The sequence below is a fragment of the Melanerpes formicivorus genome, unplaced genomic scaffold (assembly GCF_026170545.1).
Source record: "Melanerpes formicivorus ecotype bairdi unplaced genomic scaffold, bMelFor1.0.p_v2 SCAF_18, whole genome shotgun sequence".
Lineage (NCBI taxonomy): Eukaryota > Metazoa > Chordata > Aves > Piciformes > Picidae > Melanerpes > Melanerpes formicivorus.
Window position 1 is genome coordinate 5,789,744 of NW_027142370.1, and position 17,300 is coordinate 5,807,043.

Genomic DNA, 17,300 nt, shown 5'->3' on the forward strand with positions numbered 1-17,300 from the left:
TCAGAACTATCAAGTCAATGACAAAAGTGTTCTTGCTTCATGTAGAACAGCTTGTAATCTAGAGAAGTTGTAATTTTTCTCAGTGTAGAAAACATTTGTGTGCAAACCCCCTGATTTATTATTGACTTAGATGGATTACCAAGCTCTGCTTCCTTCTTTAGCCTTGAACAAAGGCTAAAGTTCATGCCTTCACTGAGTAGCAGATGTTCATGAAGTTTGACCTACTGGGAGAGGAACGTGAACATGAACTCTAACTTCAGCACATTTTGCAGTTGGAAACATATTTGCCAAAGCCAGTTCCAAAACCACCACCAAAAAAACAAGAAACGGTATTTCACGTAAGTGTAAAATAAAGTCTATAGTCCACCTTTTATTTATACAAGATAGAAAACCATGCCTCTGTCTTTTTTTTTCTCTGGCTGTCTTACTTTTCTAAGTCCTGTTTCCATATAACAGATGTCACGTTCTTAGGAGTACATGCTACTGGTTTGCTTGAGAACAACAACAACAAAAAGGAACAGTGCATTGTTATGAGTATTTCAGATTTCACATAAGCTAGATATAATGAAAGGCTGTTGCAAGATTAGCTCTTGCCATTCAACTCTGAAAAATGGCAACAGTCCCATCAGTGTTGAAGACTGGAGGCAAGTAATTCAATAACAGAATATAATAGTATAATTTTATACCAACATGTCAGATTTAAGCTAAGCTAGAGATAATTAGAAACTGTTAGAAGATTAGCACTTACCATTTAACATCAGAAGATTGTCAGTCCCTGGATGTGGATAACTCAAGCGACCTTAAGAGAAAACAAAAAAGCCCCAAAGAACAAAAGAGATGCAGAGGGTTTAGCTATTATGCTAGAAAAAGTAATGAAAATTCCCTGCTTAGAATTTAAACTGTATTTCCAGTTTTCCTAAGGGAAATAAAGAGCTAATATTTAACTCCAAGCACATTAACCAACAATACCCTTGACCCAAGTTAAAGCTGACAAGAACAGACTTCTTAACCTTAATTCTCTGGTCATAAGATCTGCAATGTGCTTTGGGATCAGCTCCAATAGGATAAAGCCACTTTTTGTTTCATGACACCCAGAAATAGTGCTGACTACTTTAGTCTTCTCCTCCACAGTGACTGTGAATAACTGTACTATGCACATTGCTTAACAGAGTGGCACTTCTACAGTTTACTGCTTCTCTGCTGAATCCATTTAAAAAAGAAATCATGTTATTAAGCATTAAGGCATTAAAATTTTATCAACCAGTTTATGACTCTATCTTGGTGTATTACATACAATCACTAGATGCAATAGTCCTTAGTAAGCCTGGCAAAACTCGAGGACTGGTTTATCTACAGAATTAACAAAATTCAGTGCTTTATATAGAGTAAAAATTACTTGAAACACCTTGTATCCTGACATGGAAATCTTTCAAGTGCTCTATTTTACTGCACTGCTGAAAGTCAGACTTTAATAGTTGAATGAATGGTTTAAAATACACAACTGAAGTGTCCATTCACTACAAATTGCTTTTTATTAAAGGAGACATTTTCTGTTTACAGGAAGCTGCAAACATACCAGTAGTGCACACTGACCTAGAGAGACATGTACAATAGATGCTGTGTTTGGAAGAAGTGTGCTTTAATGTGCAAAAAAAAAATACATTTCCATCCATCTTGCTATTCAAACATACTTGCTTGCTTATAATCTGAAAGCATCTATTAAAAAAATACTGTAACATAAACATTTGAATCTTTTGAAGAGAAACACGATTGTTTCTGAGGGAACAGAGAAGAATCCGCTCAGGTTTAATGGGCAACAGACATGCAGATGGCTTGCAAGATATAAGTATTAATAAGACACTGTTGTCCTCTAATAAGGCTTACTCTTTCTAAAAAGAAACAGAAGGGAAGTAAAAGAGGGGGGGGGAAGAAGAAAACTAAATCAGCAATCCACATAGTAAGGTTGCTTAACCATTCCTGTCACACATTGCAGATATTTTTTCCTTTCTGCTGTTGGTAAACCCATGCAATAGCAGCAAGACTGGAAATTTCTCATAATAGTAGTTGTGTCCCAAGGGCACATTTGGGGTCAAATACCACCACTTCTTTCTTTTTCTTTCTGCAAATCTCCAAGTAATAGGGTTTAAGTTTTGCTCTTCACCTTTAAGAAACCAACATGGTAATTTTCAACCCAAAAATGGAGCAAAAGATATACATTATGAACTCTTACACTCAAAACAGTGAGATTAAGGTCATTTAGGGTATTTTATTGAGGGTATTTTATTCAGCCTTATGATTTACAGGCATTGTGGCACAGAGATTTTTATACAGCCACGTACTATTTATCTTCCCACAAATATCATTATTATAAGAATGGATGGTATCAGAACACCTGCAGATTAAGTAGAAACTATTTCCTCTTCTGGAATTGGAAAGTGTGGGCAAAGTGGTGAAAGGCAAGGGCAGCCTCCTGCAAAAGGACAGATTAATGCCACTACAGAGGAAGAGGTCACATTCAAGGTGTAGGAGGAAAGAAAAAGACCACCAGTGTCAACATCTGCTGAGAAAAACTGTCTTGCAAGATAGTAAACTCTGGATTTACAGCTCTGGTTTTGAAGTCTTTTGCTTCCCCCCCTTCCCCCCATAGTTTCAAAAATCTGAAACAGGTACCAAACTAAAAAAAGTTGAAATAATAAACCCTTTATATATATATATATATATATATATATATATAATACTCATTAAGTGGTGGGAAGAGAGTGCCCTAGAGAGCTAGGCCCACTACTGCAGGTTTAAACTATGGACCTCACAAACACAAAGAAACTCAATCTTGCTGTGTTACAGAGGTGAATTTGCTTGCTCAGATAATGACTGACTTGAGGGTTAGAAAGGAAGGAGTAACACAGCATTCAGTACATGTACAGCTTCTGATACTTCTTTTAAGTCTTATTTATATGGTTATTTCAACTAAGTCATACTTCCTATTCCTGCATTCTGGTGAACTAAAGATTTGTGTTTTCTACCTTGCCTAGTACTTGGTCTTACAAATTTAAAACCACTTTTGACACAGAAGACTTGCTTACTTTTTCAAATGTAGTCACTGCTATTTGATATGTTAACTTCTTATCCCTCAGATTAAGCTGCTGAAGCAAAATTCAGTGTTTCTAGGGTGTCCACCTGAATTCACTGATATACATAAATTCAGAACACTTCATGCATGGAATTGGGAGTAAGGTCAGTCCAATATAGAGGCTCAGATTACACTATTTCTTACAGATTATTCTACTTAAATGGACATAAAAATTTATTAAGCCTCACTTAAAATACAGAAGTTGGGAGCACCATCTTGTAACAATTTACTTTGTTACTATCACCTATTTCTTTCAGGCAGCTGTTTTCACTGCTGGTTGTTCAATGCCTTTCAAAAAAGACAAGTACCATTTTGAGAACTGTCTTACCACAAATGCTATCTAATCCAACCCTACTTCCATGTCAGTAATCTAGAATTGTATAAACCATTCAATAGCTATTTAGACATTCTAGCAATTCCAGTGGCCTTTGCCTGCTTAAAAAAGAACAAAAGAAAGAAGTTTTAATAATATATAAAGATACTTTACTAGTTTAAAATTAACTCCAAATTACTTGGACAGTAACCAGTATTTAAATAATAGACATACAGCACCCCTGAGAAATGAGAAGTCACCACTTCACCAACTGTCTACAGAACCTAGCTTAACAGCATCCAAAGTTGGTAGTGTGTTGCTATCTGGCATAAACACAATGCCAAACATTCACGGTACTGTAGCATGAAGCATCATGTTACAGGCATTTTCTCTGAGTAAACCCAAACTTGTAACTTCATCATATTGCCACTAATTAGAAATTCTCATGTTATGGCTGGATTCAAAATAGTATTGCTAAGAAGGAGATGGCATGTCTCACATTTCTCATGCAGCTAGAGTTCTGTTAAATTTAGCCCTCTCTACCATATCTAAATGTGATTAACAGAATGACAGAAAAAAATAGAAGCTTGCAAATAAATTCTGGAGAGCCAATTTACCCACCAAATTGGGTTAGAAGTCTTGCTAAACCAAACCATGAGGAAGAAGTAACAAACTTAGCTTTTGTTACATTGCTGTACTCTCATGTTACTCAGGGAGGCAATGGAAATTTCAGGGGTTTTGGATAGCTGCTTCTGAGCATACAGATGTAGTTGTGCTTACTCACTTCTCATCTCAAGGCAAATTCATGTCTACTTTTGGAAATGCATACTTTCTATTTCTATTTCAGTAAACTGTTGGAGGCATCCCCACATATTAAAACATTTGGAATGGATTTAAGAATAATGACTGCTTTGAACACTGCTGACTCACGGTTTCACAGCTTTGCTATTCCAGGTTTACTCCCCCTCCTTTAAAAAAAATAAAACTCTGAAAAAGTTAAATGAAGACTGAGAATCACAAATTCCTTTCTCATCTTCCTTTTTTTTTTATCCCAAGGGATCTCCTGACTGGGAGAGAAAAAGCTTCCATGTTAAGCTTTTCTCAAACTACTTTAAGAGACCAGCGAATGGCAGAGGATTGCAGCAGCTTCAGAAAGCTTAGATTTTGAAATCAGTGTAGTTAGGACCACAGCACAAAACCATGTCTGGACAACACCTACTTACAGAAAGCCTGGATACTACACTTTCAATGCTTGTGTAAGAATTATGTAAGACATAATGAGGCCAAATGTATTGTCTCTGATAGTCGATCTATTTAGGCAAATCAGTCTGTCACTCTTAAATATATTCTTTTATCACCAAAAGCAAGAGGAAACAATCTGTATGTGCAATTTCAAAGCCTTTTATATGACTAAGAGGGAAGTTTTTCCTTCCATACATTTTTTTCCACCAGTCACACACTCTTTCCTGAGTGTAATTTGTATTACGCTGGAAATAATTGCATAACTTTAAATCTTACAGCTTCATAACACAAAACATAAACCAAATTTCTTTGAAAACAAAAGCTACCATGTGCAATGTGAAAATACTCTCAGCGGTGTTGCTGAGTCACCAATGCTTTTTACTTCACTGAATAAGCATCAGCAGGTTGCTGAATGATGCTGAATAAAAAGTGTATTCAAGAACCATGATGTAAAAGTAAGTTATTTTTTGTTCTTTTTAAGTTCAGATTATACTCCATTGATTGAAAAGGCTAATCTTAAATATTACTTAATGTCTTACTATGAAAAGCATTTCAAGAAAACTGCATGGGAAAGATCAGTTTTAATGTGAACAACATTTCTGCTGCAGTGACTACTGAAGTCAAGCATCTATTCCTGATCAAGCCAGCTTGAAAAACTGTCTTATTGAAAGCTAAATATGATTTCTTTTCATAATGTCTGCAGTAATGACTGCACTTTGTCTAAGTGAAGCTGAAAGCAGGCATCCATAAACAATTCTTGGCAAGCATAAACTTAGCTTTCAGTGAATCATATCTGAAATAAAGTTTTTTCAAGTGCGTGAAAGCAAAAGTGGTGAAATTTGACTTCCTTCTAAAATGACTCTTGAAATGCCAAACTTAAAGCTGTGAGCTAATACACACAGTGTCTGTTCTGCATTGTGCAGCATCTGAGACAAGATGCTTAGTCATACTCCAGATATTTGTAAGCAGATAAATCCAAAACATGTGCTTAAAATTCCAGGGACTTTCACTTTACTGCTGTGGTCAGATATAAAAGACAGATTGGTTTAGTGTGCTTAGACTTACTTTGAAAATTGTTATAGAAGTATTCCCTAGTTACAAAATATTCCTGAGTTACCACTAAGTATGTTATTTATTAACAATAAATATGAACAACAGTCTTAATCCTGTGTATTCTGCAAGCATGATGGGTTCTTAAGTAAATGTCAGATTTTCTGTGGTGAAAAGAAAAGCCATAGAGACTGAAAACAAACTCTGTTTCATGACTTGTAGGGGGGGAAAAAAAAAGATAAAGTAGCTAGGAAATTACACAAATGCCAACTAATGGTGACTAAACAGAAGAGGAGAAGAAAGGAACTAAAAGGTCATTCTAGGATGTGAGCTCTTCTACCCACTTTTAGTATCATAGTATCAGTCAGGGTTGGAAGGGACCACAAGGATCATCCAGTTCCAACCCCCCTGCCATGGGCAGGGACACCCCACAATAGATCAGGCTGGCCAGAGCCTCGTCCAGCCTGGTCTTAAAACACCTCCAGGGACCATAAGGAACATTTCCACCACCTTTACTGTTAATAATGTAGCTGTTTCAGCTAAAATAACAACTTGCAAAAAGGGGGGGGAACAAAAAAAATAAATCCTTAATCAATCAATTGAAATAACAGCACACAATTACTCTGTTTCAGTTCAGCTGGCGTGTGCATTGTTCTCTGGCACTCGAACAAAAAAAAATGCATTTCCTTTGCATACATGAGTATGTATGGCCTCCATCTGTCCTGGTTCAAACAGAAAACTTAGCTGAATTTTCACCCCAAGGAGTTTGATGGTGAAAAAGAAATAATAAATTAAAAATAAGTCCATTAACCACAGACTGAAACCTCACACTCATGTCCCTGGAAAGAACAGAATGATTATCAGAACTTCCCTGAGTTTTTCAATTCACTGAAGAAGTCTTAAAGCCCTGTCTTGTCTTTTCCTCTACTGGAAAATTATTATTGGTAATCCACTGTTGGCATCTCTTGTATCAGAATAAAATGTGAAGAATAAAATTGGGCCTTTTCTGTGCTTGCTGTGGCTCTGAAAAACTCGTCTGCACGATAAAGCCAAAAGGCAAACAGCAGGATGGCAGGGGGAGAGAGCAACCCCTTCCATTTCTCATAGCAGAGTGCACAGAAAAAAAGTGCAGAAACAAGACTGGTTTTCAGGAATGGGAGAGGTGCCAATGACAGTATTTTGACACACAAGATCTTCCTTTTCTAATTTTATGCCTCACAGTAGCTTTACCTGATGGTAGATTTGGGTTCAAATAACCAAAGAAGTATTAGTCACCACCTGAGTGTGCCAAATTGAAGCAACGGTGCTTTGAAACAGGGATGGTCTAATTCATTACCTTGTCTTTGATGACATATTCACAGGTTTCAACCCCTTTGTGTTACTTAGTAATGTTTTACAACAGGCAGAATAGACAGAAACTGAATTAATAATGGACTTAAATGATACAATTGTTAAAACTGGAATTAATTCTCTGTAGGCAGTAAAACCCAAGAAATCAGATGTAAGAACATTTAATTTCAGCTTCCACTCTAAAGAGGAGGAAAATTTACTGGCTGACTAAATGCTAACTACTTACTAATGCTCTGTAGAGCTTTTCAGCTTGAAAAAATCCTGAACTTCTGACTTTACATTTTAAATTTTACAACACTATTGCACATCATTGTAGATCTTAAGGGAAGCATGAGCAGACTTCTAGCAAAGTGTCTTTCAAATTAGAAGAACGTGAGTAATATGGATGAAGTACAGAAGCTTCTAGAAATGGAGAATGGATGGAAGTAAATAACAATATAAAAAGAAACATTTTTTTTTTATTATTTTCAATTGCTTCCATACCAAGATTAATTTTCTGACAGCAAACCTGAAGTCTTGCACAATTTTAAAGCTGGATTGTTTAATTACAAATGAAGTAATATTTGACCAGGCCAAATTAAATGGCTTGGGCTCCCCACCCTAAAGGTCAACAGTAAACACCACCTAAGTATGGAAAAACAGAATTCAAGAGTCAATTAATGCACAGTGAAGAGAGGACTTAAAATTAATGCCCAAAAATATTAGCTACATGCTTACTTCTGTAGTGAAATGATTTGACAGAGCCCAGAAGGGTAAGAAGAAGCAGCATTCTAAAGAAAAGCCTATTGCTGGACTTCTTCAGACAAAATGGAATGACATGATTAGATGCATTACTATCCTAGAAGCTGTTAAAAAAAAGTATCTGAAAGCACAAAACTTGAATTTATCAGTGGACTTACTTTCCTTTTCAGCTTCCACTGCAAAGAAAAGGAAAATTAACAGGCTAACACTGCTAGTGGCTTGATTCCTCACCCACCCTCTTTTGGCTACCTCTACCAGAACATGCCTGCACAAACCGAGGTAGAATGTCCTCCAGCAGGTTAGGAAATTTCAAATAGAACTACTAATTTCTTGGGAAAAAAGAGGGAAGGATAGAAGGGAGAGGGAGAAAAAAAAACTGAATCTCAAGTTTTAAACCACTGTAAACCAAGGTGTTCAATAAAACACAGCTCAAGATTGACCTTTCATGTGAGTTGCGAATTCATTTGCTATTTTAATCGAACCTAGAATCTAAATTAGCAATCAGAATTAATCAGTATTAATATGCAGAATGGATGACCCTTTTTTCTTAATTTAGCATAACAACATACCTTTAAGTGGATCATGCTCTGCTCTCATAATGTCAATAAGGGAGTTTTCCAAAGAGTGCATATTCAGACTGTCATACATTCTATTTCGATCCTAAAAGAGAACAAAATCCTTAGTACTGGAAGACAAATTCTGTACTTAAACTTGCAGGAAACTCAACAGGAAGACAAAGGTGCCTCATGAAGGCTGTATGCTCAGACACTCTGGAGATAGACAATGATACAAAAGCTTAAGAAACCTTAGTTTATTAACAGTAAGTTTAACAGCACCCAACTATAAAAATAGAGATGCACCATGCAGAACTTCTGTGTAAGCACTTTGATAACCTGTGGTTGCCCATCTCCTTCAGAAGAACTGCTTGAATCAGTTCTAGTGATCCACAGCACAGTTAAGCATTAAGCTGTTAAATGAAGGAGACTAATGTCTGTAAGAACTCAATTTCATGTCATGTAGAAGTTAAATAGTGAGTAAGAAGGGGAACTGCAGGACAAGGAGGACAGTCACCTCATACAAAAACCAGCATTTTCTTGGTGCTTGACAAAGGCCCTCAGGCCTCTGCTGAGACTGCACTTCTGACTTCTGAGTGACTAACCTGAGACCCTTTGTATACAAAGCCTGTCACAAATGGTCAGCACTAAATGGTTAAGGGTTGGAAAAATACAACTAAAGTATGAAAAGAAACTGTCACAAAGACTACTAATACATTATCAGCCCGACACAGAACAAATTTTTTGGCACATGAAGATTAGGAAGAGTTACCACAATGTCTTAAAATTATTTTCACTAAAAGTAATAAAAGTTGTAATAAATCATAACTGTTTTCACTGATTTTCTGCTCAAATAAGGTATTTTCTCCCATGTTTTCTAATACAAACTAATTCAAGTTACAAGGAGATAAAAAAAGTTACTTCTAAGTTCTTTGGCCTTTCTGGGACACCTTCAGAGACTAAAATAGTTTGGGTAAAACCTTAATCACTTCTACTTGCAAGGCTCCTGGCTGAGCTGTATTACACTTAAAAGAATCCTGTAATTATGCCTTAATTTTGTTGTTGTCTTCTCTCTGATTGCACTGCAGTACTTCAGCAGAGTAGGGTGTAGTCACACAAGGGTACTGAGGGAGCCAGAAGTGATAACAACACACTTTCCATCATTTACCAGAAGTCTTAACTGGGGAAGGCCCAATTGAGTGGGGATTGGCAAATGTAATGCTTATCTACAAGAAGGACCAGAAGGATCCAGGGAACTACAATCTTGTCAGCCTAACATTGGTGCTGGGGAAGGTTATGACATAGATCATCTTGAGTGCCATCACAGACATAAAGGACAACCAAGTGCTCTTTCCCAGTCAGCATAGGTTTACGAAAGCCAAGTCCTGACTAACCTGACCTTCTAAGGCAAGGTGACCTTCTCATTGGACATGAGAAAGGCTGTGGATGTTGTCTACCCAGACTTTAGCAAAGCTTTTGACACTCCTTCCTATGCTATTCTCCTGGAGAAAATGGCTGCTTATGGCTTGGATGGGCACACATTTTGTTGAGTAAAAAACTGGATGAATGGCTGGGCCCAAAGAGCAGTAGTGAACTGACTTAAATCCAGCTGGTGACCAGTCACTAGTGGTGCTCTCTAGGGCTCAGTATCACAGCCAGCTCTATTTAGCATCTTTATTGTTCATCTGGACAAGGCGATCAAGGGCACCCTCGGTTAAGTGTGCAAATGACACAAAATTGAGTGGGAATGTTGATCTGCTGGAGGGTAGGGAAGCTCTCCAGAGAGATCTAGACAGACTGGATTGATGGGCTGAGGCCAACAGTATGAGGTTCAACAAAGCCAAGTGCTGCATCCTGTACAACCCCATGCTAGAGGCTTGGGGAAATGTGGCTGGAAAGGTGTCTGATGGAAAAGGACCTGGGAGTACTGCTTGACAGCCAGTTGAACATGAGCCAGCAGCATCTGACCCACACTCACTGATTCTACAGGACAGTTCAGCGAAATATAGAACAATTTCAAACTATGTCCCTCAGAAGGCAGGTAGTCATTGTGTTTGGGAAGTGAAAAAGCAAGCTCTGAAAAAGAGGTTTTCTATGAGTCAGGGTCTGTGGCTTACTAAACAGTTCTGTAAAACAAGGCACAAGGCAACTAGAGTTTTATTTTAGTCTTTCTTAGAAAGTTTAGCCAGTGATAGACATCAGGATGAAGAAAGAGAAGCTTTTTTTCAGCTCTCTCCCCCTCAAACAACTACAAAGAGCAATGACTTCATGTTGGGTAAGCAAAATTTATTTTCTCACATAATTTAAATGATACATTAAAACAGGTTCCTCTTCTCTCCTCTGCGTCCCAGAACAAATGCCTTTGACACTTTGTGAGGCAACCTCCAACTGGGTTTGAGTGCCAACAAGTCACCAGTACTATTTTAGCTCACAGCAGCCTTATTTTGGGACTGGTTGGCTTTTATTCAGTTTTCTCACTGGCCTGAGTAGCAGCAGAATGAAACCACAGTGACTAATCTGCTTCCACGCCCTTGCAGGTGTATTTCTCAACAGCACAATGAAAAGAACCTGCTTACAACAGCAAACTTGCTTTCTATAGAAGGTGGGAGCAGTAACAAAGCCGGATCTGTTTCCTTCTGTCCCCTCACATTCAGAAGGTAACTCATCAGGATTTTTAATGATGTCTTAAATTCAGCTGAAGTCAGTACATGGTAGGTAGTAAGTGCTCTTGCAAAAACCAGTGCTGAATAAACAGAAGACACTTTGCTACCTCTGCAGTTGACAGGGGAAAAGAACTAGCAATGGTAAAAACTGGACTGAACTGTATGTGTGACACTGCTGCAGACTCATGAAATAACACTTTCTTTTTAAATGTTGCTATAGATGTATGTTGAAGTAACACCTGACTATCTGACAGTCATTACTGTAAGCTTAATTTTGATCTGAGAAGCAGAAGCCTGTAAGGGTGGGCTCCATCGTGGTCAGTTCCTAAAAGCAGCCCATTTGGTTGTGGGTCTTACAGAGAAATGGGAAAGCAAAACATGTAAGGTGTCTGTGATTCATTTGTAAACAGCTTCACTTGGCTGACGTGGTGCAATGATTGTAACTTCAACCTTGCATCATTCTGTTTTGCATATTCTGTGTATTCAAAGTGAAAGACCTTGTGCTGCTGGAATCATAGAATGGTCTGGGTTGGAAGGGACTTCTGAAGGTCACCTAGTCCAATGCCCTCTGCAGTGAGCAGGGGCATCCTGAACTAGATCAGACTGCCCAGAGCCCTGTCAAACCTCACCCTGAATATCTCCAGGAATGAGGCCCCAACCACCTCCCTGGGCAACCTGTTCCAGCGTTCAACTACCCTCATAGTAAAGAACCTGTTCCTAATATCCAATCTAAATCTGCACTTATCTAGTTTGAACCCATTGCCCCTCATCCTGTCACTGCAGACTTTAGCAAACAGCCTCTCTCCATCCTTCCTGCAGTCCCCCTTCAGGTACTGGAAGGCTGTTCTACTTAGGTCTCCCCAGAGTCTCCTTTTCTCCAGGCTGAACAACCCCAGAAGAATACACTTTTCCCATCCTCTCTACACCTTAGAAAGATCATGTCTATAAAGGTGGGGTTTTTGTTTATTTTGTGTGGTTTTGGTTTTTTTTTTAAAGAAAAAGAGGTTTATTTCTTTGAATTGCATTACTTCTCTTCTGGCTTTGGAAACATGCAATAGGAGTGCACTGTACATATAAAAAAGCATGAATGCGCTACAATACAGCAGGATTTAAATATGGAAACTGTACTCTGCTATCTCACCATCCACTTGTGAGTTTGGGTAGTATATACACACAGTAAGTGCTTCAGACTTTCAGCTTCTATTCCAATTCACACTGATGAAGTACATAGCATAAAGCAGCATTATCTTAAATGTTAGTATCTCAAAAGGAATAGATAATTCTTTGAGTACAAGGCTCACTTTAAACCTTTGTACAACTAGGCTTTATAATGCTAAACCACTGCTTTGTGCTCCCCAAATATGTGTGTATCTTTAATGAGCACAGCTATCTATGCAAATACGAAGCATTCGTTTCAAAGCAGAACTTAAAAGTATTCCAACAATGTAGGTCACACAGATTTTCTAGAAACTTCTACCACAGGAAAAAAAAATCCACAATGGTTTGAAAGGGGACAGTTTGACTAGCATGCTCTACTTGATAAGAAAACTTCCACTGTGATTTCCCTTGACCTTTGGGACAAGCATGAAAAGTACTACTGCTGAATGTGATTCTTTTGGAGTTTTCAATGCACATGGAAATAGTCCTAATTCTTGGACTATCTTTTGTTTCATTATTTCAACATATTTGATAAGCAGTTATCTTCTAAAACAACCTGGAACTACCTCTAAAACAACATGGTAATAGTCCCAGGAATTAGAACTATTTCCATGTTGTTTTAAGGGTAGTTCCAGTTTGGTTTACAAGAGAACTGCTTATCAATCACGTTGAAATAATGAAACTGAGGCTCAGCAGCAGCATGAAGGCATTGACACATCATGTATGTTAGTACAAGTTTTGTACCATCCTGACTCCAAAAGGCCCTTTTGTCAAGGCTGACTTCCCATAAAATATTCTGCATTTCCCTCAGTTCTGTGGCTCATCAGCCCTGTGCTAAGCAAGTGAACTCTTACTGTGTCAGAAGGTCCACGTCTCAGTGGAATGTCACAACATAATGATAGCTTTTATCTCAGAGCCAGCGGTTCGCTTCCCCCAAGCACTACAAATTCTCAGAGTAGCTTTTAACATCTTTTTAACTGCATAAAGGTTTGAACCCTGCTCAACTCACCTTTCCAACACCCAAATCACAACTGCATTCATACACAGAATTGAAAATGCGAGTGTGGTGTAACTGTCTACACATTCAGAGGTACATGGCTGCGCAGCCCGTTGTCACCTCAACTTTAAAAGTTAAGACTATGCAGGGAATTTTGCAGAAAAATTGTAATTTCTGCATTTTTACAAATTTATACAACCTAGGAGAGGGATGAAGTATTCTACCCAGAGTACAGTTAGAGCTAGAAGGACTTGCTCACAGTGTCATGCAAAACGCATCTACAGAGTGTGCATTTCAGAAGTCCTCTGCCCCTACACCTAAGTGTGGAAAGAATGGGAGAGGGGCAGCTCTCTCTGAAGATCAAGTTTCAACAGTAAACTGTTGGACAAATCATTTGTCTTGGCATAATCTATTTGGGGCTTCTAAATATATCCATGCAATTTATGCAAAGACTATCCTGTTTGAGCATTTGCAGACTCAGTGCAGTCACATCTCAAAGCTTATATATTGTCAATTACACATAAAGCAAATACAAGGACAGAAACTCTTTGACAGTGAAGACAATTTTGCTCCTCTTTAACCACAAACACTAAAAATAGATATTCATAGTTAAAAAATTAAACAACTTTGAATTTCAGACATAGTAATGGGGTCTGTGTCTAGTCATGGGGTCTGTGTTGATAGGTTGGACTCGATGATCCTCGAGGTCCTCTCCAACCTAAGTTATACTGTGATACTGTGCTTTACTAATCTCCAGGACAGCTTGAATTAAAAAAAGAGACTTTCAACATGGTGTAGACTCAGCAAAACTTTGAAATATGAATATAAGCTATGAAATATGCCCCTTTAAACATCCTTTCATATCCTACAGAAAGTCAGAAAGGCTGGACACAAAAATCAAAGCTCCTGGGCAGTACGGTCTTAGCTGCCTGCAAAGATGACTCTCTACCTCTGACCTTACTGAATTAACTCAGTTTTATGCAAGCTCAATTAGACAAACTCTATAAAAGAATCACTTCCCAAATTAAAGTGTAAACAAGTTCAATGTTTTAGCCTTAAAGGTGACCTGAATAAAAATGTGACAGCTGATGCACTAATAAAGCATTCACAGACTTTAGAAAGTATCTGAAATACCTTTAAAAAGTATTCAGTGTTACTGTTAGCAGTAATAACCTAACAATTAGTGTATTACATAGTCTAAAATATCACCTTTGCATCTGAACATCAAGTCTTCCTCATTTTATCGAGGACATACTATAACCATAAGCCCCCCCCCTGCTGAAACCATAAATTGTGTAAATGAAAAATTTAATAGGGAAGTCTATGACAGCTACACTTTAGCTCTACAAAAAAAGCAAGGAAGGCAGGCTTAAAGTAGACACATGAAATTGCTTGGTTACTTTCCATGGTGTCATTAGTGGTAAAGAATCTGGTAGACATCTGTGAATGGTCAACTTGACAAAAAAGTGTTTCAAAGTTAAAATGGCACAACCAGCTATGTAATCTAGCTAAACTGAGCCTAAATTGCACCAAGAACAGCTTCAGTGGCAAAGAAACACCTACTTCCCAAATACATAAGCATAAAAAGAAAAAATCCCAACAGCCTGTACCATGCCCATACTGGAGTATTTCAGCTCAAGAATATACATCCATAAACTGGAAACAAACCAGACACATTATGGAGATGATTAAAGGCTTTGCAAGAATGATTTATGAGGCAGATTTAGAAGGTTTGGATATGAATAGCTTGAACAAAATATCTAAAGGAAAAATTAGACATTTGAAGGGGAAGCTGTTTGAAGTGTTGTTTGTTGGGTTTGTCTGGTTTTTCTTCCTTTTTCTTTTTTAACCCACTTCACCCATCCCCATCTACAAATAGCTATACAGTACATCAGCCCATACATTAAATGCACATTTTTTGATAGATCTTAGCTGGGAACATACTCATTTTAACTTGGAGAACAACTGTGCTTTGGCAGACAGATGAGATATGCTACTCAGCGTGTACATCATTGCTATACTCTTGCAGCTGCAAATATTTTGCTGAATTTTCCCCACTCCGATTTTGACTTGCATTAATAGCAAGAGCTGTGTAACTGAAGCAAATTTTAACAGCAGGAGAGAATCCTTAATTCATAAAAAGTCATGAAAACATTTGTATGGAAAGCCTTACAAACTATCTGCTAACAGATTCCTATGAATCGTGCATCTGTGAATCTCCCACAAACATCCAAAGGTCCTGATCCTGAATTTTAAAGTATGGCAGTAGACAACTTTCTCAAGTTAAAGATATCCCCAGTATGGTCCTCAGACACAAATAACTGGTTTTGCATGTCATTTAATCAGCCTTGGTTAATCAATGTAACACATTAAAAACCCTTTAGACACTCCTCTGCTGCAGGTACTGCCTCAGTAAAAATAAACTGGTAAAGCCTGGCTTATAAATCAGTGCATGGACAATTACACTAGTCTGAAGATTAAGAGTACTTAGAAGCTAGATACTCCCAATGCCTCCATATTTCGTATCAACTGCCAAATGCTCAGCATTTCTAAAGAAGCAGACCACCTGTATGGGAGTCTAACCGCTGCATTACTAACTCAACTTGAGCAACTTGCTCTTGGTGTCATATTGATCAGCATGTGTATCACCTGGATTAGCCATTTCAGCTGTATGAGATGTGTTTATCAAATTGCACCAGAACGGTCATATAGAGAATCTGAAACCCTCTGAAGGGGAAGCATTGTAAGACAGAGGCAACATGACAGCAGTTCAAACTAAATAGCCCAAACTAAACCCCTGTTGTGATGCAGAGCTTTCAAATTCCATTTTGCTTTGTAAGCATTTGGGGTTTTTAAAAATAAAAGCTTTAGCACATTTGAAAAAAGAATAGAGAAAGAAAAAAAGTTTGGATTTGAGGGAGACGGTACCTTACCACACAAACCTACAGATGGGAGAGCTGTATTCAAATACTGAAGAAAAAAAAGCCCAGCTTTTAGGGCAACATTGCACACACTGCTCATTTGAACAAACAGGAAGGACAAATCAAGGTGACAAACACCCGGACACGCAGTGCATTTCCTTAACTCAAAAGCGACACAGAAACTAAACCCACATTCATAGAATGCTCTGCTTTCACTAGAACGAAAATACTTCCAATGCTGAAGTGTATAATACTGAATTGCATTATTAAACTGTTGTAATAGGCTTTAGTAAGCTTATTGGCAAGATATTAAGAAACATTAAGCTTGCAATCAAAAGAGAGTTAGCGGACACTGCAATTTAAAGGAAAATAATTTAGAAATGCTTAAGGTTTTTCTCAGCCAAGGAATGCAAATTAAAAATAAATGCACACTGATTTCTGTGCTTCTGTTTTGGCCACAGAGATGCCTGAAGAATAGGTTTTTTTTTTTCAGGAAAACAACAGTATCTGGGTTAGAAACATTTTTAGCTTTGCACCCTGTACCCTCTTTTAGAAAACACTTTAGAGCAGGGAGCAAGAGAATATTCATGTTGACTAACTTCTTGATATGCAATGCAAGTGCCTAAGCTGGAATCCCAGGGGCTGTATAAGGTCAGTGCTGTCAGGTATGTTCTTCTGGAGAATTAGATTATCTAAGTAAGGAGCCTAGATTCTCTCTAAGGAGAGAGAAACAGGCTCCTCAATTAAATGCTTAAGTTAGATGGTGCGAATACCTGACAAGATTTCTAATTTTTCCTTAAGGACTCTGGTACAAGGGAACAATCCCTTCCCTGTATGAAGTATCTAAAATGCTGTGAGCACTGTGGCAGAACTTGTAAACAGAATGTTGTCTATGAAAGAACTTTAATTGATGTTTGTTTTATCTTACAAACCTGATGGAGGGAAAAGGAAAAAAGCTGCTGAGAGACACACAAGAAAAAGTTGGGTATTGACTTATTTTCCTTGTGTTTAAATCGGGGTTGCCACAATGTTTAACTACACTTACTTCAAAACAAAAACTCCTGAACTTTGGAAAATCCCCCTGAGAAATGGCCTTTGTAACTGCTCTAAGCAAAAGCAGTTTTGCTGTAACTAATGTGGCCACTGTGAATCCAGTTTCACATAGGTTGTTTCAGATACAA

General features: G+C 37.9%; 1 protein-coding gene across 3 annotated transcripts in view; it reads right to left on the minus strand.

The window, feature by feature from the left end:
* The window catches only part of CPEB2 (cytoplasmic polyadenylation element binding protein 2), a 50,708-nt gene that overhangs the window by 26,074 nt on the left and 7,334 nt on the right, over positions 1-17,300 (minus strand). For 2 of the 3 annotated variants that reach the window (XM_068149458.1, XM_068149456.1), the window contains exons 3-4: positions 8,396-8,486; positions 749-799 (exon numbers count right to left, since the gene is read on the minus strand). In XM_068149458.1, the coding sequence (XP_068005559.1) occupies positions 749-799; positions 8,396-8,486 (142 nt within the window). The remainder of the gene's footprint in view (positions 1-748; positions 800-8,395; positions 8,487-17,300) is intronic. The other variant, XM_068149457.1, reaches the window with a different exon arrangement.